General features: G+C 42.1%; 1 protein-coding gene across 2 annotated transcripts in view; it reads left to right on the plus strand.

Annotated features, from left to right (window-relative positions):
- Positions 1 to 22,268, plus strand: part of kitlga (kit ligand a) — a 155,062-nt gene extending 132,794 nt beyond the window's left edge. For both annotated transcript variants that reach the window (XM_060839255.1, XM_060839256.1), the window contains 4 exons: positions 13,126 to 13,283; positions 13,369 to 13,430; positions 17,060 to 17,137; positions 20,203 to 22,268. In XM_060839255.1, the coding sequence (XP_060695238.1) occupies positions 13,126 to 13,283; positions 13,369 to 13,430; positions 17,060 to 17,117 (278 nt within the window). In that variant the 3' untranslated portion in view covers positions 17,118 to 17,137; positions 20,203 to 22,268. The remainder of the gene's footprint in view (positions 1 to 13,125; positions 13,284 to 13,368; positions 13,431 to 17,059; positions 17,138 to 20,202) is intronic.
- The last annotated feature ends 3,244 nt before the right edge of the window (positions 22,269 to 25,512 follow it).

The raw sequence follows: 25,512 nt of genomic DNA on the forward strand, positions 1-25,512 counted from the left end.
CTTAAAACATGGTGTCAGCAGTGGAGCAGCTGAAAATGAGTGGATTTTCAGATCTGATGGAGAACCCAGCTACTGACAGAAATAACGAGGAAATTGTTATTGAAATTTCTGCAACTTTGAATATTGGGTGAATCCAGATAGTCATGCTCCATGCTGCTGTGGAAATGAAAGGAAATATAAATCAAACTATCTTCTGGGAATCTGAAAGACTTCCAGATATCTTACTCTTTAGCGTAATCTTAAACTCTGCAAGTTGAAATCTTACTTCCATTCCAGGACAAGAGTTATAACTGATTTTCCTTCTGATTTCAATACTTTCTTGATTCTATGACTATCAGCTTTGCAGTCTCAATGACAGAAACAGACTGGACATTGAAGATTCAGTCGTTTCAGCCATGAAGGGAGAGGAGATAGCTTGTGGTTGCTTTCCTTTGAGCAGAAATGGTGAAAGGGTGACCTAAGTGAAGTATACAAAACTATGAGGGGCATAGATAGGGGAAGGAGGGAGAAATGTTCCCCTTATTAAAGGGGTCAGTAACCAAGGGCACACACAATGACAGGAGGGTTACAGGGAATTTAAGAAAGAATTGTTTTCACATAGAGGGTCATGGGTCATGGATAAAAGGGTGGCACAGGTAGGAAACAGGATTTAAGAAGTATGCAGTTCATCACTAGAGCACACAAGCATGCGGGCCAAGTGCGAGAAAATGGGACTGAAATAGATAAGTGCTTGATGACCAGTATGGGCATGATGGGCTGAAGGGCCTCTTTCCTCATTGTAAAGGTCTATCATTCTAAAACAGAATTGAAGAATTTCCCATTCCATTTGTGCTGGAACATAGAGTCATAGAGATGTACAGCGTGGAAACAGACCCTTCGGTCCAACCCGTCCATGCCAACCAGATATCCCAACCCAATCTAGTCCCACCTTCCAGCACCCGACCCATATCCCTCCAAACCCTTCCTATTCATATACCCATCCAAATGCCTCTTAAATGTTGCAATTGTACCAGCCTCCCCCACTTCCTCTGGCAGCTCATTCCATACACGTACCACCCTCTGTGTGAAAATGTTGCCCCTTAGGTCTCTTTTATATCTTTCCCCTCTCACCCTAAACCTATGCCCTCTAGTTCTGGACTCCCCAACTCCAGGGAAAAGACTTTGCCTATTTATCCTATCCATGTCCCTCATAATTTTGTAAACCTCCATAAGGTCACCCCTCAGCCTCCAACACTCCAGGGAAAACACCCCAGCCTGTTCAGTCTCTCCCTATAACTCAAATCCTCCAACCCTGGCAACATCCTTGTAAATCTTTTCTGAACCCTTTCAAGTTTCACAACATCTTTCCGATCGGAAGGAGACCAGAACTGCATGCAATCTTCCAACAGTGGCCTAACCAATGTCCTGTACAGCCGCACCATGACCTCCCAACTCCTGTACTCAATACTCTGACCAATAAAAGAAAGCATACCAAATGCCATCTTCATTATCCTATCTACCTGCGACTCCACTTTCAAGGAGCTATGAACCTGCACTCCAAGGTCTCTTTGTTCAGCAACAGTCCCTAGGACCTTACCAGTAAGTGTATAAGTCCTGCTAAGATTTGCTTTCCCAAAATGCAGTACCTTGCATTTATCTGAATTAAACTCCATCTGCCATTCCTCAGCCCATTGGCCCATCTGGTCAAGATCCCATTGTAATCTGAAATAACCCTCTTCGCTATCCACTACACCTCCAATTTTGGTGTCATCTGTAAACTTACTAACTATACCTCCTATGTTCATTTCCAAATCATTTATATAAATCACGAAAAGTAGAGGGCCCAGCACCGATCCTTGTGGCACTCCACTGGTTACAGGCCTCCAGTCTGAAAAACAACCCTCCACCACCACCCTCTGTCTTCTACCTTTGAGCCAGTTCTGTATCCAAATGGCTAGTTCTCCCTGTAGTCCATGAGATCTAACCTTGCTAATCAGTCTCCCATGGAGAACCTTGTCAAATGCCTTACTAAAGTCCATATAGATCATATCTACCGCTCTGCCCTCATCAATCCTCTTTGTTACTTCTTCAAAAAACTCAATCAAGTTTGTGAGACATGATTTCCCACGCCCAAAGCCATGTTAACTATCCCTAATCAGTCCTTGCCTTTCCAAATACATGTACATCCTGTCCCTCACGATTCCCTTCAACAACTTGCCCACCATCGACACCAGGGTCACTGGTCTATAGTTCTCTGGCTTGTCCTTACCACATTTCTTAAACAGTGGCACCACATTTGCCAACCTCCAGTCTTCCGACACCTCACCTGTGACTATCGATGATACAAATATCTCAGCAAGAGGGCCAGCAATCACTTCTATAGCTTCCCACAGAGTTCTCCGGTACACCTGATCAGGTCCTGGGAATTTATCCACCTTTACCCTTCAAGACATCCAGCATAGTAGAATTTGATGCAAGTTTTACAAAGTACACTGGCATCTATGCTGTGAATGTAGCAAAGTATCATGCACAGCAAGAAAGGGCCACACCAGTGACTCCCACAGTAAAGAAAAAGCACTCTTGAGCGTAGATATTTCTCTGAATACTTTTTTACTTGAAGTCAAACTCAATAGATTTGACATTGGAAATTCAGATGTGAATTGGGTGGGGGAGAGCATCATTTTCCAACTCCTATTGGAATATTGATTTCCAGTCTATATTGGACCTTCCAATTTTTAATTATCTATTAAATAAGTGTAAAGGTTATTACTCAAACCAGGATGATACTGTGATTGGAAAAGCATGTGTGGTAACAGCCATTCATGTGTTCCAATGGAAACTGCTCTAACTTGCTCTAACATACAAAGATGACAGATCAGTTTCAAGTTGAACTTCATTTAAGAAGTAACTTGAAGTTCAGAATCCTCATTATGATTCATATGAAGGAAAATAGCATATATTGCTTGTTGATCAAAAAAAGACTTATGGGTAAAGTGACTAAGGAGAAATTGAAATTGAAAGTGCCAAGTGATCTTTTTTAAGGATAATCTTACTGCATTATCCCAATGCCTGTGCCAACTTTCTGAAATCATGCACATTCATCTGCTTTCCCTGCAAAGACCTCATAATTTTGTAAATACACTTGGTTCTGCTATAACATAATATTCTGTTCTCTTGCAATCCCGTGTATTGAGAAAATCACTAAATAGCAGCACCATTTAAACTAATGGAGCTGGAATCACGTTATAACTAATACACACTTTAAAAGTTTGCACTTCAGAAACTGTCCCCGATTCGTCAATCATGTTTTAGCAAATTTGCATTAACGAAACGCACGTTATAGCAGAACGACCTTTATACATTTTAAATTCCAGTTCTTTGATCAAATTTTTAGTTTGCCTTTTAGTTTGTGAAATAATCTTTTCAATTTGCAAATTTCCGAGAATATTACGAAACATGACAAATTGTATTCAATCAGCAGTGAAATAGCTGTGGTTTTTCTGTGGAATTACGTTGCTGCAGTTAATTTCATCATTAAATCATTTTTATAGGGAACCTGTAAATTCCCGGCTCAATGCGTTATTATCTCTGGGTGTGGCAATTCCTGCTGTTCACAATAAACATGTGACTAGTTTGGTCTTGTTATAATTTTATCTTTTATGTTGCATTGAAATTATTGTTATATAGCCGTTCCCCTCACATCTGAAGATGTCGTTGTTCTTTATTGTATGCATTACCACTCCCAATGGCACTTGTACACTTTTGCAACTTAATCTTCTTTGCCCATCACCCTACCACAGAATTTTCATTCTACTCTTCCTGCATCCAACTCCCTTCCACTGACTTGAAACCAATATATTTCTATTTTACTTCAGTTCCAATGAAAGGTTCACCTCACCACGACCAAAGAAGGAAGATATTCGGTACGCCCTGTATATACAGTGGCTCTCCAACTGCACCTACTGCAACTCCCTGCCTTCTCCTGATAATTCTGTACATTCTTCCTCTTCAGATAAAAATTCAATTCCCTCCTGAACACCTCAACGGAACCTGCTTACACCTCTCGGCTCTCTCTGTGAGAGGGTCCCTTTCAAATCTTTCTCCTGTCACCTTGAAATTATGTATCTAGTTTTGAACTCCCTCACCCTAGGGAAAAGATTTTTGCTATTCGCCTTATCTGTGCCCCTCATGATTTTAAAAATCTCTGAAAGGTCACCCTTCAACCTCCTATGCTCCAGTGAAAAAAGTTCAGTTTATCCAGCCTCTCCTTACAATTCAAACCTTCCAATCCAGTTAACATCCTTGTACATCTTCTCTGCACCCTCTACACTTTAAAAATATCTTTCCTATAGCAGGGTTACAGAACTGGATACAGTACTCCAAACGTCATCTCACCAATGTCCTGTACGAGCACAACATGACATCCCAACTCAATAAACTGAGCAATGAAGGCAAACATTCCAAATGCCTTCTTTACTATTTTGTCTACCTGTGACACCACTTTCAATGAACTATATACCTGAACCCTGAGATCTCTCTCTGTTTTGCAATACTCCCCGGGGCTCTACCATTTAATGTGTAAATTCTGCCCTTATTTGTCATAACCAAAATGCAACTCCTCACATTTATCTAAATTAAGGTCCAACTGCCACTCCTTGATCCATTAGCCCAATAGATTAAGATCCCCTTGTAATCTTAGAAACTTTCCTCAGTGTTTAATATACTGCAAATTTTGGTGTCATCAGCAAACTTATAAAACATGCTTCTGGATCAGTGATGCAGGAAGAGCACAGCAGTTCAGGCAGCATCCAACCAAGCAGCGAAATCGACGTTTCGGGCAAAAGCCCTTCATCAGGAAGGGCTTTTGCCCAAAACGTCGATTTCGCTGCTCGTAGGATGCTGCCTGAACTGCTGTGCTCTTCCAGCATCACTGATCCAGAATCTGGTTTCCAGCATCTGCAGTCATTGTTTTTACCTTATAAAACATGCTTCTAACATTCTCATCCAAACCATGCAGATCAGTGACAAACAACAGTGGACCCAGCACCAATCCCTGCAGACCACTGCTGGTTACAGGCTTCCAGTCTGAAAAACAACCGCCTACCATTTCCCTCTGTCTCCTGTCATCAAGCCAATTCTTTAATTGGCACTTGCCACATGAACATATTCCTCATGATTCATGTTTTTCCCTTTCCAATTAACTTAATTCTGTGCTCTCTGCTTCTTGATCCTTTGACCAATAGGAGCAACTTCTCCCTGTCCACTTTGGATCTGAGGCATCTTGACAAGATGGATATTGAGAAGATGTTCCTACAAGTATGGGAGTGTCTAACTAGAAGATATAGCTACAGAATAATGGAGATGCACATTAAAACTGAAACATGAAGGGATTTCTTCTCCCAGAGAGTCGTGATGTCTGTGGTCCACATCAGCGAGCGGGCAGGAAAGAGGAGTTGAAGTTTGAGGCAGTTCAGCTCAATCTTATTGGATATACCTCATAAGTAAAGACGGATGTAAAGTATTAATTTTGTACCCTGTTCATGACTCTTGCCTCTAAGTATAAATCCCCTTTTTGGTCCCCAGTCAGCCCTCTGTTGACTGAAGTTCATTATCTGGACCCAATCTTGCAAATCTTTTCAGCACTTTCTCTCATGCCTTCTCATTTTTCCTGAAGTATGGATCTCAGAACTGGATGCAATCGTCGAGTTAAGGTTGAATTAGTGTACAGTATATCATCTCTCAGCCCTCGTACCCTATACCCTATATAAGATATTGTGTGCCCTTAATAACTGGGCTCTCGATCTGACTTGCTACCTTCAATAATTTATGCACACATCCACACAGGCCCCTCTGTTCCTTCACCCTCTTTTGGAATTGTACCATTTCTTCAGAAAAAGACAGGCATCAGTTTCTTAACAAAGATCTACATGGATTTCTTAAGGATTTGTAATTTCTGACCAATCTATCTGGTCATGCAAATGGAGGATACGGCAATGCCAATGAATGTTGTCAATATGGTATTTGATATCTTACCACACGAGATTATAACAAAAATGGAAGCACACAGAATTGAAGGGAATCTTGTGACTGAGTTCAATAATTTTGTGAAGTAGGAAGCAGCCTCTTTAAGGATAAAGGATTCATTCAGTCTTGGTGCAATGTGCGATTGATTCTGTGTAATCAATAAATTGTTCATGATGTCGATAATGTCTGAAGAATGTAAGGTTTTATTTTAAACACATGTTACAACAGTGGTTGCCAGCCCTTTAAGGCACAGATCACTATCAAAATTTGCTGTTGAGTGTAAAACAGGAACTACCCTAAAGAAAACCATAATCCCAAACTAAACTAGTCCTACCTACCTGCACACGGCCTATATCCCTCCAAACATTTCTTATTCATGTACTTATCTAAACATCTTTTAAATGTTGTAACTGTATCCGCATCTACCACTTCTTCTGAAATTCCATTTTACACACGAACCACTATCTTGTGTAAATAAAATGCCCCTCATATCTTTTTTTTAAATCTTTCTCTTCACACTTTAAAAATAGTTTTGAAATCCCCCACCCTATGGAAACGACACCTGCCATTCACGCCCTTCATGATTTTATAAACCTCTGTAAGGTTGCCCCTCAATGTACTAAGCTTCAGTGAAAAAGGTTCTATCCCATCCAGCCTTTTCTTATAACCCAATCCCTCCATTCCCAGCAACATCCTGGTAAATCTCTTCTGAACCCTCTCCAGCTTAATAACATAAGAATATCCACACCTGAGATTGTGCATTATCTGCTTGTGCCTTGAATTCTGGGTTGGAAAGTGTGATAGGTTGAGACTGCTAGTCATATACAGTCCACCAAATGGCTATGTATGAGGCAGGTTAGATACATGACCCTGATTATCCTCATTTGAGAGAACAGTGTCTCACGGCAGTACATGGAGTTCAATATAAACCTGTTCTTTAAAAACACAGGATGGCAGGAGTGGAAATTTTTCTCTGCTTATGAGACCCTCAAATTGCTCCATTCCTTGATCTGTCTACCAGCCTAATTTCATTTTGTACAGTAATTATTTCCATATCAGCTCCACTGCTTTGTAAATCAAACATCTGATGAAGCTTGTTAGTCAACCCCCAGTGTCTACATGAAGAAATGGATTTGAGACAAACACCATGATTTGTCTCATCACAACATATAGAATGTGGGGAAATAGATGGTGACATCCTGAAAATGTCCATATTACAGAGGAGGAAGTGTCGGATATCTTGAAACGCATAAAAGTGGATAAAGCCCCAGGACCTATACCGTAAGACTCTGGGAAGCTAAGGAAGTGTTTCCTGGGCCCCTTGCTGAGATATTTGTATCATCAATAGTTACAGGTGAAGTGCCTGAAGACTGAAGATTGTTAACGTGGTGCCACTATTTAAGAAAGATGGTAAGGACAAGCCAGGGAACTATAGACCAGTGAGCCTGACATCAGTGGTGGGAAAGTTGGCGGAGGGAATCCTGAGGGATATGATTTACATGTATTTGGAAAGGCAAGAACTGAATCACATGGCTTTGTGCATGGGAAATCATGTCTCACAAATTTGATTGAGTTTTTTGAAGACGTAACAAAGAGGATTGATGAGGGCAAAGCTGTGGATGTGATCTAAATGGAGTTTAGTAAGGCATTTGACAAGGGTTCCCCAGGAGACTGATTAGCAAGGTTAGATCTCATGGAATACAGGGAGAACTTGCCATTTATATACAGAACTGGCTTGAAGGTAGAAGACAGAGGGTTGTGGTGGGGGGTTGTTTTTCAGACTGGAGGCCTGTGACCAGTGGAGTGCCACAAGGATCCGTGCTTGGTCCACTACTTTTTGTCATTTATATAAATGATTTGGATGTGAACATTAGGAGGTACAGTTAGTACATTGGCAGATGACACCAAAAATTGGAGGTGTAGCAGACAGCGAAGAAGGTTACCACAGAGTGCAACAGGATCTTGATCAGATGGACCAATGGGGTGAGGAGTGGCAGATGGAGTTTAATTTAGATAAATGTGAAGTGCTGCATTTTGGAAAAGCGAATCAGAGCAGGACTTATACATTTAATGGTAAGGTCCTAGGGAGTGCTGCTGAACAAGGCGACCATAGAGTGCAGGTTCATAGTTCCTTGAAAGTGGAGTCGCAGGTAGATAGGATAATGAAGAAGGCATTTGGTGTGCTTTCCTTTATTGGTCAGAGTATTAAGTATAGGAGGTGGGAGGATAAAATGAGAACTGCAGATGCTGGAGCTCAGAGTCGAGAGTGTAGTGCTGGAAAAGTAAGCAGGCCAGTCAGCCTCTGAGGAGCAGGAGAATCGACGTTTTGGGCATAAGCCCTTCATCAGGAATGATGAAGGGCTTATGTCTGAAAAGTTGATTCTCCTGCTCCTCGGATGCTGCCTGACCTGCTGTGCTTTTCCAGCACTACACTGTCTGCAGGGGTTAGGAGGTCATGTTGTGGCTGTGCATGACACTGATTATGCTGCTTTTGAAATATAGCATGCGATTCTAGTCTCCTTCCTATCGGAAGGATGTTGTAAAATTTGAAAAGGTTCAGAAAAGATTTACAAGGAAGTTGCCAGGGTTGGAGGACTTGAGCTACAGGGAGAGGTTGAATAGGCTGATACTGTTTCACAGGTGCATCAGAGGCTGAGGGGTGACCTTATAGAGATTTATAAAATCATGAGGGGCATAGATAGGATAAATAGACAAAGTATTTTCCCTGGGGTGGGCGAGTCCAGAACTCAAGGACATAAGGTATAGGGTGAGAGGAGAAATATATAAAAGAAACCTAAGGGGCAATGTTTTCATGCAGAGGATGATGCGTGCATGGAATGAGCTGCCAGAGGAAGTGGTGGAGGCTGGTACAATTACAGCATTTAAAGACATCTGGATGGGTATATGAATAGGAAAGGTTTGGATGGGAAATGGGCCAAGTACTGGCAAATGGGACCAGATTAGGTTAGGATATCTGGTCTTTTGCCCGAAACGTCGATTTTCCTGCTCCTCAGATGCTGCCACCCTGATCTAAACACTGGTTTCCAGCACCAACAGTCCTCACTTTTGCCTAGGATATCTGGTCGGCATGGATAAGTTGGACTGAAGGATGTGTTTCCGTGCTGTATTTCTCTGTGACAGCATGACATCTAATTGCTGAAATCACATGCTGAATTTGGCTAGCTTAGTCGGTGTGCACTAGCTTTCTGGGTGGAACCATTAGCCTTTCATTTTTTTCTTGTATTTTCTTAAAAGTGGTGCAGCGTTTTATTTTTGAATTAGGAGGACCACAGACCCCCTTTTTGATTTGAATGTATTCACTGCACTGTTCATATGTGCTACCTGTCTAACCTTTCCCTACAGTTCACAGTTCAGCTCATTCGATTTTGGTGTTATGTTTGTAAGGAGCTTGATATTGAGCAAACAGCCATTACCCAAGAGCCCACTGCACACTTCACTCCTTCATTTAGGAAAAGTGACAATTTCAAGCATCAGAGACTCTATGATTAACCAACTAGTCATGACCTATGTGTTGGAGACCATTGAGTTGGAAGATGGTGAAAGAGTTGTAAGCACAGAAATCTTCTTCACAGAGCCACCTAATGGTTAGATGCTGCAACCTCACGCTCACAGAACTATTGAATGAAAGGCATACAAAATAGGAACAAATATTGGTGGCATGGTGACTCAGTGGTTCGCACTGCTGTCTCACAGCACCAGGGTCCTAGGTTCAATTCCTGCCTGTCTGTGTGGAGTTTGCATATTCTCCCTGTGTCTGTGTGGGTTTCCGTCCACAATCCAAAGATGTGCAGGTCAGGTGAATTGGCCATGCTAAATTGCCCACAATGTTAGGTGCGTTAGACAGAGGTAAATATAGGGTAGGGGAATGGGTTTGGGCGGGGTTTCCCTTCTGAGGGGCGGTGTGGACTTGTTGGGCCGAAGGACCTGTTTACACATTGTAGAACATGTAATCTAATCTAAAATATGGACCATTCAGCTAACTCAGTCTCCTCTGCCATTCAATAAGATCATGACCAATCTGTTTATGTTTCAAATTCCACATTCCAGTCGATTCCAATAGCCCTTGATTCCCACCTAACCAGAACCTATCTAGTGCTGTCTTAAAATTATTAGTGGCCCTCCATCGCCACCTTCGGAGGCTGTTTCCCACTCCCTTCTACCTCCTGAGTTACAGCTTATTACTGGAATGGTGAAGACAGAAGCAAAATATTTGTTAATTTAAGCTACTGTTTCATTATTATGTACAATTGGCTCCCCATTCTCAATCTCTAGAGGAGATTTTTTTAGATTAGAATCCATCTGAACATGGTGGCACAGACAGTCTCACACAGGGCAACCCACGCCTTAAATGCATCATCTAGGCCGACGTGACACCAATTGTTAAATTGTGACAGTGTAACTTTTAAAAACGTTCTGCAATTTACATATGAAAAAACTGAAACCAACATGCCCATTCTAAAAGATGAGAGACTTAACAAAACAACCCAGGTCTTTTTCAATATATAATTTCAGTTACATCACACTGTAAACATTTGCTGTAAACTCTGTGTCTTATGATCTTATATTCCAGAACCACCTGATGAAGGAGTAGGGCTCTGAAAGCTAGTGCTTCCAAATAAAGCTGTTGAACTATAACCTGGTGTTGTGTGATTTTTAACTCTCTAGAGGACCACTCTTAAGTACCCGCTGAAAAATTAGGGATGGGCCGTGAATGCTGCTGTAGCCAATAATGCCCTCCTTCTGTTAATAATTTTTTATTCTTTTCCTTTTTGAATACCTTGGGAAAACTGTTTCTATCAGTTTTCACATCCTCAGCTGGCTTCCTCTTATACTTTAACTTCTTCCTCCTGATCAATCTTTTAGTCATTCTCTGACGTTCTTTGTTTTGATCAATCACCTGAATTGCCACAATCTTTGCCCACTTCTGTGCTTTTTCCTCAATTTTGATGCTTTCCCAAATTCATTTAGAGAACTGCAGATGGTGGGCACTCCCTTTAGAATGTTTCCTTGTAGTAGGAATATACTTTTTCTCAGCTTTCAGAAATAGCCCCTAAAATATCTACCACTCTGTCTCTGTTCATCTATCGGGGAGAAAGTGAGGTCTGCAGATGCTGGAGATCAGAGCTGAAAATGTGTTGCTGGAAAAGAACAGCAGGTTAGGCAGCATTCAGGGAACAGGAGATTCGACGTTTCGGGCATAAGCCCTTCTCCTGTTCCTTGGATGCTGCCTGACCTGCTGCGCTTTTCCAGCAACACATTTTCAGCTCTGTTCATCTATCCCCAAGCCCATACGTCAGTTCACCTTCACTAGTTCAGCTTTCATGCCCAAGTGGTTGCCCTCATTTAGGTTTAAAATGCAAGTCTGAGACCCAATCTTTTCCCTCTCGAAGTGGATGTAAATTTCAATCATATTGTGGTCACTGATGCATAGAGGTGACTTAACTCTGAGATCATTAATTAATCCTGTCACATTGAATGTTGACAGAAAAATGCAAATTAAAATTGCAAGAAAGACAGTAGCTTCATTGCATGTAACTCCTCTGAGAAAGTAGTAAAAGGCTTTATAGGCATTAATGTGCTTTTAAAGAACAGTTATAGCTATAATTTGGGAAGTGCAATAGTCAATCTGTATACAGCAAGCTCCCACAAGCAAGAATGAGATAGTGATTAGATAACCAGTTTTTTTCAATTGTATAATGTTGACTTATATTAGCCAGGGGACCATGGAGAACTCCCTGTTGTCTTTCAAGTAGATCTGTCACATCGACGGAGAGGGAAGTTAAGGCATCTTCTTCACAATTCATCCAAAAGGAGGTACTTCTGACAGTGCTGCACTCCAGCATTATTGCATTGGCAGTGTCAGCCTAAAGTTAATGTTGAGATCTCTGGAATGGGACCTAAACCAGCAAGAATCCCACCCACTGAGCCACAGCTGATAGCAGGCTGTGAGCTTTGTAGACAGGGAATGTATGTGGATTTTTTACACAGATTTGTGAAGCAGCTGATAATTAAAACATTACTTGGGATTATGACTGGGCAGGGCCAGAATCCGGTTTCCAGCTTCATTGTTTTTACCTCGTTGATTTTAACCCTACTGTGAATCCTCTTGCAAGAATGCCTGCCTTGAAGAAGCTTTCCTCCTCTCTCTACAAGAATCTCAGGGACTCCCACCCCCACTGCAATACTGTATGCCACTTTCTCCCCACCCCCACCCTCCTCTCATTTATCTCTCCACTCTGCAGGCACTCTGCCTCTATTCCTGATGAAGGGCTTTTGCCCGAAACATTGATTTTCCTGCTCCTCAGATGCTGCCTGAACTGCTGTGCTTTTCCAGCGCCACTCTAACCCAGAATCTGGTTTCCAGCATCTGCTGTCATTGTTTTTACCTATGTGACTGGGCAACAAATCATTGCTTTTGTAAAGTGATATAAAGTGATGCAACTATTTTTGGCCCAACAGACCTACTCTGTGCTCATGCTCCCGAACAATCTCCTCTCACCTTTCTTCATTCGCCCTCATCAAGATGTCTTTCTATTCCTTTGTGTGCCACATATTTATCTCAATTCCCCTTAAATGCATCAACAATGTATACTGTTTACTGCCCGTGTCCCTGTGGTAGTGTGTTCTACATTCTCAGCACTCTCCAGTAAAGTCCTCCTGAACTCCCTACTGGATTTGTTGGTCATGATGTGGAGGTGCTGGTGTTGGACTGGGGTGGACAAAGTTAGAAGTGACTTGTCAGCAAGTTATAGTCGAATAGATTTATTTGAAATCACAAGCTCTTGGAGCACAGCTCCTTCATCTGGATTTGTTGGTAACTACCTTAGGTTATCGACCCCTAGATGTGGTCTCTCCCACATGTGGAACCATCTTCTCCATAAAAATCCTTTCAAGATCATAAAGATCTCTATCAGGTCAACTCCTCAGCCTTTTTCTTAAGGAGAAAGGGCCTCTAATCTGTTTAATATTTTTTGATAGACATTGCCTCCCGAACATTAAACGTGACAGTAGCTGTTGCATTTCATAATGAAGGTGACATGTTTAATGTGGGAAAGATTTACAATGGCGGATTAACAAAGAAGTGCTATCTTTTATCAACAGAAGAGACAACTGCAGAAACAGGAGATCCAAATACTGTGAAAGGACAATGTGCTAGCTGTGTCACATCAGTCGACTATTTACCCGCTATTGGAATCAGCATTGTTTGCACTGTGATCATCACTACATTTCTCACATATCTGGTTATCAGAGTGCAGAAGGTGAGCTTGCTGTCAAAATTGCTTGCAATTGAAAATTCAATCTGGCTGCAGTCTACTGACTTCCAATGAATACCTGTTTCCACAGCACTGCGAAAGAAACAGAAGAATTAGAAATTACCAGACAGACGTAGAACAGGAACAGAACAGGTTTGATATCTTAAATGCAATTTTGGATGTTAATGGCCTTCAGTTTACCCAAGTGTTATTACAACAGTTAAGACCATTTTAGGGCATTCGTTACTTGTTATTAATAAAATGCCCCTTGGATACTTTAAATATGCAAATTGAAATTGTAGATTGAGCCCTTATCAGATTTTAAGCAGTAGAGTTAAGTGAGGAATTTGGGAGGGGGGGGTTATTGAAGAACAAAGGATCCTGATGAATGACTGTGGAAAAGATTCACAGAATTACCCAGCAAGTTGCTGCCAGCTGGAAAATTGTTTTCCTACCATTGCCTCATCAAACATTTAGCCAAAACCAAATGCCCCACAAATAGCAGCTCGGCTTCATTGAGAGTTCACATTATAGCTTCTCAACAGGACACTGGCTCAGGATCAATCCTTTATTTCCTGATGGGTGGAGCTTGTCTTGTCATTTTAGTAAACCCTTTCAGGTGCTGCATGTCCTATGCATCAGTAACCAATTACAATACTCTACTGAGGGATAAGTGTTGACCAGGATCCCAGAGAGCTGTCCTGTTCTACATTAAAGAAAGGCAGTAATTGCAGATCTATTTTCATCTTCCTGCTTCAATATCCCGTCCAAAACAAAGCAGCACTCCCTCAGTACTGCACTGATTTATCTGACTGGATCGTGGCAAGTGAATATAGTCGATATAAATGCCTTCAGAGGGAATCACAATCAGTTTTACATCACACCAAACTTAATGGGGGAAAGAGGAAATGAGGCATGATGTGGCAAAAGCAGCCAGTCCATTCAGACCCATGTGGACACTGAAGTCCCAACTTTATGACTGAGAGGTTAGTGTATCACAGTTCTGATACTAAAGCCCATTGCAAATTGTGATTAAAAACCCTTCCTGTCAATACACTGATTTTATCATTTTGATTTTGAATTGATAGTATTTCTTTCTGTCAGTGAAATATTTCTTGACTTCACTGCAGCAATTCCAATAATGGCACTACAGTGAGAATCAGGTAATGAGAGGTGTATTCCACAGGAGCAAGAGGAGGCCATTCAGCCCTTCATGATAGCTGCACCATTCAATGAGATCCTGGCTGATTTTCTACTTCAACGCCCATTTTCCTGCACTATCCCATATCCCTTGATGTAGAAATCAATTGATTTCAGTCTTGAACACACTCAATGACAGAACTTCCACAGCTCTCTGTGGAATTAACCATCTTCTGAGTGAAGACATTCCTCCTTAGCTTAGTTCTAAATGGCCTGCTCTTTATCCTGAGACTTGCTATTTCAATGTTCAGGCTTTATGCCTACATTAAAAGGGGATGAAAAGGAGTTTGTTAGGAGCAATCTGAACATTACAGGAGTAGGCCATTCAAAGCCATGAGCTTGTTCCACCATTCAGTCAGACCATGGCTGATCTCTGGTCTAATTCCATATACCTGCCTTTGGCCCTTAATGATAAGAAATATCCCTCAAGAATGCTTTTATCTTTATCGTTAATGTAAGAATCAGTCAAAGACATTGATGAGAAGCACATAATATTTTGTCCAGACGCTTGATAACAAGGAGGTGTGCTGCCAATTAAAGGAGTACAACTTCCAGTTTCCTTAGCACGTTATGTACCTGGGATGCACATACAAGGTGCACTGAAGCATTCTGCTGGGCTTTCTTCCACAGTACCTCGCAGCCCCTTCATCCCAGGAACGGAGATTTAAAATGATTGGCAAAAGTACCAGAAATGGCATGACAGAGAACTTTTTTTTTCACCCACCGAGTGGCCAGGATTTGGAATGCACTGACTGATAGGGTGGTGGTTATGAATTCGGAATTCACCTCGGATAAATTAGATAAATACCTGAAGAAGAAAAGGTTGCAGTGATTTAGACAAAAAACAGGGAATTGGCCTTCAGTGGATTACTCTTTGAAAGAGACTGGTTGAGTTCAATGTTCTCCTTCTAAAACCATAAGACACAGGAATGGAAGGAAGGCCATTCGGCCCATTGAGTCCACTCCGCCATTCAGTCGTGGCTGATGGACATTTCATCACCAATTACCTGTACTCTCCCCGTAACCCTTAATTCCTTGCGAGATTAAGAATTTATTAATCTCTGCCTTGAAGACATATAATGTCCCGGCCTCCACTGTGCTCCGTGGCAATGAATTCCACAGGCCCACCACTCTCTGGCTGAAGAAATGTCTCCTCATTTCCGTTTTAACTTGACCCCCTCTAATTCTAAGGCTGTGCCCATGGGTCCTAGTGGCCCCATCTGACGGAAACAAATTCCCAGCGTCCACCCTTTCTAAGGCATGCATTATCTTGTAAGTTTCTATTAGATCTCCCCTCAACCTTCTAAGCTCTAATGAATACAATCCCAGGATCCTCAGCCGTTCATCATATGTTCGGCCTACCATTCCAGGATCACCTGTATGAATCTCTGCTGAACATGCTCTGTTGCCAGAATGTCCTTCCTGAGGTGTGAAGCCCAAAATTGGACACAGTATTCTAAATAGGGCCGAACCAGAACTTTATAAAGTCTCAGTAGGACATCGCTGCTTTTATATTCCAACCCTCTTGAGATAAATGCCAATATATATTTGTTTTCTTAACCTTTAGAGAATCTTGGACGAGCACTCCCAGATCCCTTTGTACTTTGGCTTTATGAATTTTCTCACCATTTAGAAAATAGTCCGTGCTTGTATTCTTTTTTCCAAAGTGCAAGTCCTCGTCCTTGCTCACATTGAATTTCATCAGCCATTTCCTGGACCACTCTCCTAAACTGTCTAAATCTTTCTGCAGCATCCCTACCTCCTCAGAACTACCTGCCTGTCCACCTAACTTTGTATCATCGGCAAACTTCGCCAGAATGGTCTCAGTCCCTTCATCCAGATCATTAATATATAAAGTGAACAGCTGCGGCCCCAATACTGAACCCTGTGGGACACGACTTGTCACTACCTGCCTTCTGATAAGAACCTTTTATCCCAACTGTCTATCTTCAGTCAGACAGCCAATCAATCCATGCCAGTAGCTCACCTCTAACACCATACTCAACAGCCTCCCATGAGGCACCTTATCAAAGGCCCTTTGGAAGTCTAGGTAGATAACATGCTGTGCTATCCTATAATTCTGTAGATGGGTAGCAAGGCATCAGTCATTCCATGTCTTAAGTCACCTTTGTCTTACCAGACCACAGGGGCTGCTCTGTCATTAGAGAGAAACAACTGGTGGTGATTTAACCTGAGGGCCGCCACAGGGGAGAGGTTGAGAAGAAGAGTCCTTCATGATAACCTCAGCCAGTGTAGAAATTGAACCTATGCTGTTGGCATCACACTGCTTTGCAAACCAACTGTCCAGCAAATTGAGCTAAACCAGTCTCCATGCCTCACCATTATCCAGACTGTGATGGCTAACCCTTCCATTCTCTCACTTCTTGCTCTTCTGCCTCTTCACCTCCAACCGAAGCTTCAATATGAAATTGCACTAAATTGTTACTGAAACATTTTTGAATTGAATGAAAACAAATAATTCAGTCTGAGAACATCTTCTATTGCAATCTACAATCTACTGAAAATCTTATGAAAACGCCTGCTTTATCACGATAATTAACCCTCTGATTGGTGTTGCACAGGGAAGGGATTGAACAACAAGGCCAATTCATCCTTGAAAATCAAGAATCTCTTACATAAAGTCAATAACTGATAATGGGGTAAGTCACTTTTAAGTTACCAATTGGATGTAATTGCACAGAAGGTACAGCTCAGAATCAAGCCATTCAGGTCAACCTGTCCAGCCATTCATACTTCAAACAAGCCATCTCTCACTAAGTCTCAAGTGGGCGGTAAGGTGGCTCAGTGATTAGCATTGTTGCCTCACAGCGCCAGGAACCCAGGTTCAATCCCAGCCTCGGTCAATTGTCTGCGTAGAGTTTACACATTCTCCCCGTGTCTGCATGGGTTTCCTCCAGGTGCTCCGGTTTCCTCCCACAATCTAAAGATGTGCAGATCAGGTGCATTGACCGTGCTAAATTGCCCATAGTGTTAGGTGGGTTAGTCAGAGGGAAATGGGTCTGGATGGGTTACTCTTCAGAGGGTCAGTGTGGACTTGTTGGGCCGAAGGGGCAGTTTCTACACTGTAGGGAATCTAATCTAATCCAGGTCAGCCTATAGGAACATAGGAATACAAGTAGGCCATTCAGCATGTCAAGCCTATCCTGCCATTCAGTACAATCATGGCTCATTTGAACACCTTATCTAATGTCTAGTTTCTTTATCTAGTTTCTCTCCAATGGAGTTGTGCTGTTCCAATAGATCAATAGAAGTCCAAAGAAAGTTCACTAGGTTTATCCCAGGAGTGGAGGGGCTGTTTTATCATGAGTAGATGAATAGGTTGGGCCTGTACTTGTTGGAATATGGAAGAATGAGAGGTGACTTCATTGAAACATACAAGATTCTTAGGGGATTTCACAAGGTAGATGCAGAGAGGTGGTACAGTCTCTCAGAGATTAGCACTGCTGCCTCGCAGCATTGGGGACCCGGGTTTGATTCCTCCCCAGGTGACTGTCTGTGTGGACTTTGCACATTCTCCCCATGTCTGCAAGGGTTTCCTACAGGGGTTTTAGTTTCATCTCACAGTCCAAAGATGTGCAGGTTAGATGAATTGGTCATGCTAAATTACCCTTGTGTCCAAGGAAATGCAGGCAAGCTGGGTTCGCCATGGATATACAGGGGTTATCCATGGACATACAGGGTTATTGGGATGGGGTAGGTCTGAGTAGGATTCTCTTCAGAGGGTCAGTATGTACTTGATGGGCTGAATGTCCTGCTTCCACACTGTGAGCATTCTATGATTCTGGGTTGTTTCCCCCTCTGAGAGAGTGTAGGACAGAGGGCATAAGCTCAGAGTGAGAGATTGCCCTTTTAAGACAGGGATGAGGAGGAATTTCTTCTCTCAGAATAGTGAATTTGTGGATTTAGCACAAAGCACTATTGAGGCTGGGTAATAAGTACATTCAAGACTAAATCAGACAGATTTTTAATCGATGAGGAAATCAAGGGTTCTGGGAAAAAGATAAGAAAGTGGATTGTCAGATCAGTCCTGATCCCATTGAATGGCATGTAGTGATTGGAGTAAAGTCAGCCAGGTGGGCCTTATAGAATATGGGATGAAAGTGAGTACTGCAGATGATGGAGATTAGAGTCAAGAGTGTGGTGCTGGAAAAGCACAGCAGGTCAAGCAGCATCCGAGGAGCAGGAAAATCGTTGTTTCGGGTAAAAGCCATTTGCCCAAAACATAGATTTTCCTGCTCCTCAGATGCTGCCTGACCTGCTGTGCTTTTCCAACACCACACTCTTGACTTATAGAATAGGAGTTCCCTGATTGGCTGTTAACCTGGTACAATCAGGAAGCCCTGGCTGACGAATATAAACAGGAGGGTCAGAGGTTCTGTTCACTCTGAGAGCTGGCTCTGAGGGATGAGATTTGGTATCAACTACTCTGCACATGTAAATAAAGGGTGACTTATACCAGCCTCTGGGAAGTTATTTCATAGCAGAACAGATTCAATGGGCCAATGGCTTTCTTCTGCTCCCAGGTCAAATGGTCTATGCTAGTGACATAGTGGTGTAGTGACAAGAAGAGAGATTTGCCTAAAAGAAGAGAAATGATTGGGAAAAATATTCCTGGCTGCAAGCTATTCTGGAAAGGAAAAGGAGGTGGACATGGCAGTAGTAATTAGAAGAGAGAAACACTAGATCAGAATAAGGGGATCAAAACTGAATCTATTTGTTTGAAATTATGGAAAAATAGCTGAGATACTACGACTGGACATCTAGGAATATGTCACCAAAGTTACAGGCAAATTATGGAAAGATGCCAGAACCATAGGGAGGTGATAGTGGGAGACTTCAACTAATCTAATTGCGATTGTAACATATAAAGGGCAAACGTGTCTACAAAGGAAGTTTGTTAATCAGTTTGTTTGCAACTCAAAAGAGAAAGGAAGAATTTCTAGGTTTAATTCTAAGCATTAAAATGAAATGAGTGGCATAGGTTTCAATGGAGGAGCATTTGGGGAATAGTGACCATAAACATAATTAGAACAGTTATGGACAAGGATGAATCAAGTGTAAATGTACTTTTATCTTGAGGAGGAATTATTTCATTTAGTTGTAAAGGAACCTGACTCGAGTGAATGGGAATTAAAAATAAGTGGGGTGACTCAGTGGTTAAAACTCAAGCCCCACGGCGCCAGGGACCCAAGTCCGATTCCATCCTCAGGTGACTGTCTGTGTGGAGTTTGCATGTACTTCCCTTGTCTATGTGGATTTCTTCTGGATACTCCAGTTTCCTCCCACAGTCCAAAGATGTGCAGGCTCAGTGGATTAGCATACTAATGCAGACTAACAGCGATAGGGTAGATCTGGATGGGTGCTCTTTGGGGGGTTTGGTGTAAACTCAATGGGTTGGATGGCCTGCTTCCACACTTCAGAGATTCTATGAAGTAGATAACTCACCAAGGAACAATGGGGAACCTTAAAGAAAGCAAAGGTTCATATATTGCGAGAATTAACGGTGAAGGTTTGCAAATGTTACGTCTCTACTCATTTAGAGAGAAGAGGGTTAAACCTGGCGGAAGTCATAGAATGTTAGAAAGTGCAAGACTTTGGGTAAAAGATATAGTTTAAACCAGGATGTTTTATTTGGTAAACACTGAACCAAAAATGACAAGCGATTGTTCTTCAGCTCGTGAATATTCTCTGTTTCTATTCACAGGTACCCAGTTTTAACTGGAGGAAATTTCTCTACACATGTAATATATCTATTTGACATGAAGTAAGGATTGGGATTGGTGCAATGAGTCACTGGAACTCCTCTGGCATCCTACTTACAGGAACGTCCGCCCAGAAAGTGAAGCAGATATGTTGGCTGGACAGAGTGTGTGTGTGTTTTCAGAGTGGAAGCCTTCTTAATATCGTCCCTATTTGCCAAGTACAATGTATCTCCATCAGACTGCAACATGTAGACAGACGCAGTGAAACTAACTGAGAGGTCATCATTGGAACTGAAAGAGGAAGCAGAAAGTAAGCAGAGGCTGATATCCTGTGAGGATTATTAATAGTGCAAAAATATACACTGGGCTTTCACAGGCATTAGTTTAACTCCACATAATTTATTACACGTAGTGACTGGGTTACGTTATTTCATGAAAAGAACAAGGACAGTCTCTCAATGTTGATTCTGAAGGATAGATTATTTCAGCTAAAATTAACTCAAGTAAATCTGTTTTAAGATGGTTTTCTTGCTGGAGTGTTAGACAGAAGGGAAAAAAAAACAACTTTCTGCCCATATCCATTCTGCTCATTAATTGTTTTGTTGTTTGTGGCAGCTTACTGTGCAGAAAGTGGTACATTTTCTGTTGGTGACGCAGTGGCGTATTGATAATGTCACCATAACCCCAGTTCTAATGTTCTGGGGACAGGGGTTTGATGGTGAAATTTAAATTCAGTAAAAAATTTAATCTAATGGTTACCAAGAAACCATTGTTTTAAAACCCATCTGGTTCACTAATATCCTTTTAAGGAAAGGAAATCTGCTGTCTTTTACTTGATCTGGTCTATGTGAGACTCCAGACCCACAGCGATTCTTAACTATCCTCTGAGCATTTAGGGATGGGCAATAAATACTGTCCAGCAAGCGATGCCCACATCCCATGAATGAATAAAAGTAATACTGGACTGATTACTCTTCAAAACTACCGAATTGACTGAAAGATGCTTTACAAGTTCACATATCTGCTGTTTCACCTGGTTGACAACTTGTGGCTTAGTGGGTCACACTCTCACCTGAGCCAGAATAAGACTACAGATTTGGCCACAGAAGTGCAGTACTGAGGGAGGGCTGTACTGTCAGGGGTGCTGTCTGTTGGATGTGGCACTAAACTGAGCTATTATCTGCCCTTTTGAGAGGATGTGACAAAAATGCTATTCGAGAATGGGCAAGGGAAAGTTTTCTGTAGCCTGACTAGTTACTTAACCAAGATGTCTTTTCATGTATTACAACACTGTAAACAGAATTTTAATGGCTATGGAACTTTTTGTGGCATTTTGACGCTGAGAAAGAAGCTCTTTCATTCTGAGCAGTGAGTACAGCTTTGGCTTTCAATTATCACATTTTAACCACAAAGTACCAGAGACTGGCAACAGTTAGACATTGAAGCAAGTAAGAACAAGCCTGTGAGGAATCTTTCCAAATGGGTCCAAGAGCCATTAGACTGAACTGCTGAACTTGTTATAAAGAGGATGATTGCATATTAATAGAATTCCCAATGGGAACAACTGATGTGTTGCTCTCCAAATAAGAGAACTGGAAATCAGGGAAGAGGCAACAGATATTAACTGAGGAAAAAAAAAGGTTCAGAAAAATAAACTCCATAGTGTAGGTGGTCAGAAGAATATTACAGTCTGCAGAGTCATTGCTAAATACTTTGACTATACAGTCATTCCTCTGTATCCATGAGGGTTCTGTTTCTGAAAACCCTGGGAATGATGAATTGGCGAGTGCAGAGTTTAATAACATATGCTTAAAAATAGGGTTAGGTTCCCAGGCCACAAGATTATGACTTTTTCCCTGTTATTTCTGGGGTTTTGTTTGGGTCAAAATAATAAATGCTAAAACTTGTGAAATAAAAGTTAATATTAATAGAATAAAATATTAAAAGCAATTGCAGTCTATCGTAACTTACTGACAAAGACGAGATGTTCTGCAAACCGGGGCCAGGCGTTGATGGGTGTCAAAAAGTGTGGCACTAGAAAAGCGCAGCTGGTCAGGCAGTGTCCGAGGAGCAGGAGAGTCGACATTTCGAGCATAAGCTCTTCATCAGGAATGAGCTTATGCTCTTCGGATGCTGCCTGACCGGCTGCGCTTTTCCAGCACCACACCTTTTGACTGAATTCCAGCATGTGCAATCCTCACTTTCTCCCAGGCGTTGATGGGGGAGGTTAATGGGTAGTTGCTCAGTGTGGAAGGGAGGAGGATGTGTAGATGTGTCTCCCTCCCAGCCAGTCTCCACAGTTGATGCGCACCCCTCCTGTACCTCCATCTGATGGATGTTGTCAACCTGTTCATCCTCCCTTTGCTCAGTGTTGAGAGGAAGCAGGTCAGAGAGCAAGATTGTCAGGGAAGTGAAAGTGGTCGCTGATATGCAAGTTTTGCTCACAAATTTTGAATGATTGATTATGTTTTTGGTGTGTGAAATAATTGCATAGAGGCCTGTATCCCGTCACCAGGTTACCCTTTAGTCACATGTATATAGTACCAGCCAGCTCAGAGCCAGTGCCTAGGATGAGGAGATTGTCTGACACTCCTTTTATCCCTGTCAGCCAGGGCTCCTTGACTGGCCCATGCACAACAGCACAAATAGGCTGTTTTTGGAGGAATGACTGCAAATAAAGACCATTCGTTTGAACATACCTGCCAACATTCTAATGTATCAATGTAATTAATTGTAGTTACATCCTCGTCTTCAAATCACCTCTGTAACTTCTCCTCTCCTGATCTCAGTCATTTCATCCAGTGATACAAAACGCATCACCTACCCAGCCCAACAACCTGATCTTCTAAGATCTCCAGGCCCAGCTTTTTGCCTATTCCCATCTTCCAGCAGTCCACTAATGCTGGGTCTTCAATTGCATAGGACCTGAGCTCAGAATTCCGAACCCTAAACCTCTCCACCTTTCTCCTCATCATTTTCCTGTTTTTTTACAACCTTACCACTTTGAACCCAGCTTTTGTTCGCCTGTCCAAATATTTCCTTTTGCAGCTCGTTGGTTAGAGTTTATTTACTGACAAAGCTGTGGAACACCGTAGGGACATTTTGCAATGTTTGAGGTGCTGTAACAATTCAGGTTGTTGTTGTCGTGAGCGTTTTAGCTGGATGGCTACAATGATTCGAAGGAGCAAGAAATCACAGGCAAGATTTCAATTTCCTTTTCTTTTAAATGAAACATTTCTGGATTTTAATTGTTACGCTATTTTTAGGCTCTCTATTACCAAAACAATGCCCATGTACCTGCCAACCCATGTGATTTCCTCTGACATTTCACCATTTCCCAGTTTAGTCCAATTTCATTTTCTCCGCTATCTGAATTCAGCTCCACACTTAGAGCAGTGTGACCTGCTGTCATTTTTTTTAAAATCTGATTCCGTTCTCTCCAGCACAACCCCCTCAAAAAAGATGTTTTAAAAGCATTCTCCCAGAAGTTACTGTTGGTGGTCTGAATCGAGGAATTTTAAAGACCTGATATGCCTTTGGGGCTGCAGATGCAATGGAGGAATCTGTCCAAATTTCCTGGCACTGGGACTTGGAAACACAATGTACATGGAATGTGCCAAGAAACTGTGGCCCTGGCCAAATTTGAGGCCCTCTGGCTGCTGTTAACAAATAAGCAGCCCACAGACCAGAGAAAGGTTTTGGGGAAGCAAAGCCATTTTCAAAAATTTTCCTGTTCATTTACAAGATGTGAGCATTGTTCCTAAGGAGCAACTTTGTCATGCAGAGGGTGGTGTGTGTATGGAATGAGCTGCCAGAGGAAGTGGTGGAGACTGATACAATTGCACCACTTAAGAGGCATTTGGATGGATATATGAATAGGAAGGGTTTGGAGGGAGGTTTGGCAGGTGGGACTAGACTGGGTTAGGATATCTGGTCGGCGTGGATGGGTTGGACCGAACAGTCTGTTTCCATGCTGTACATCTCTATGGCTCCATGCTGACAAGCGATAGCTTCTTCCGCCCCATTCTTTAACATTTTGTTTCCTTTTGTTCTGTTATGGGATGTCGGGGTGACTGGTCAGGTCCAGCATTTGTTGCCCAGCCCTAATTACCCCTGGATTGCTTGGGTCATTTCAAGTTTGATGTGGTTGACTCTTAACGTCCCACTGGACACTTAGGGATGGGTAATATATGCAGGTGTTAGCCACATTGCTGTGGGTCAGTAGCCACATGTTTGGCACACGGATTAAGGGCAGAACTTTCATTCCATTAAGGACATTGGTCAACTAGATGGGTCCCTACAACGAAAAGTTGTCATGATCGCCTTTGCTTTTATAACTCCAGATTTACTCATTTAACTACCACCTTCTGCCATGCTGGGATTTGAACCCATGTACTCAGAGCATTAGCCTAATGCAATGGATTGCCAGTGATATTACCACTACCTCCCCTTGCTCGAGCTGTGTATCAGGCCAAGAGTCAACCCATCACTGTGGGTTTGGCTTTGCATATAGGTCAGACTGGGTAAGAACAGCAGCCATCCTTTCCCAAAGGTCATTAGTGACAGGTTGACTTTTCTACCAATCTGGTCACAATTATGGATAGTAAATTCTTATTCCAGATTTATTTATTGGATGTACATGTACCCAACTATTGTGATGGAGTTTGAACTCAGGTCTTACCTGATCATTAATCTAGGTTACTGGACTGCTCAGCCAGTAATCTAACCACAAAGCACTAATTACTTCACAGCTCAAACTATCTCCATTATGGTCAGTAGAAGATTCATGTGCATATTTGAGTCTGCATTTGGACAGGGCAAGTAGAAGGAAAGGGTTGGGATAGACCCCTGTCAAGCACAGCTAGTTTCACTTGACTCATTGGGCATCAGTATTGTTTCCTCAATCAGGAGGTTGTTGGTTGAAGACAACAGACTGTAAAATTCTCCAATACAGAACTGGGGGAGAGCTGCACCGACAGGAGGGTGCTGCCTTCCAGGTGAAGTGGTCATCTGATACCTCACCTGGTCTCTCAGATGAATGTAAAGTGGCACTATGGACAAGGAAATTCTCCCCAGGGTCTCAGTTGCTATTTATCCCTCAAATGGCAACATACAAAAGCACAAGAAATCTGGTCATTACCACACAGCTCTTTGTGGGAGTTTGCTATGTGTGGATCAACATAAAACATACATTACAGCACAGTACAGGCCCTACGGCCCTCGCTGTTATGCCAATATGTGAAACGGTTCTGAAGCCCATCTAGCCTACACTATTCTATTATCATCCATATATTTATTCACTGACCATTTAA

The sequence above is a fragment of the Hemiscyllium ocellatum genome, chromosome 19 (genome assembly GCF_020745735.1).
Source record: "Hemiscyllium ocellatum isolate sHemOce1 chromosome 19, sHemOce1.pat.X.cur, whole genome shotgun sequence".
NCBI classification, from domain to species: Eukaryota; Metazoa; Chordata; class Chondrichthyes; order Orectolobiformes; family Hemiscylliidae; genus Hemiscyllium; species Hemiscyllium ocellatum.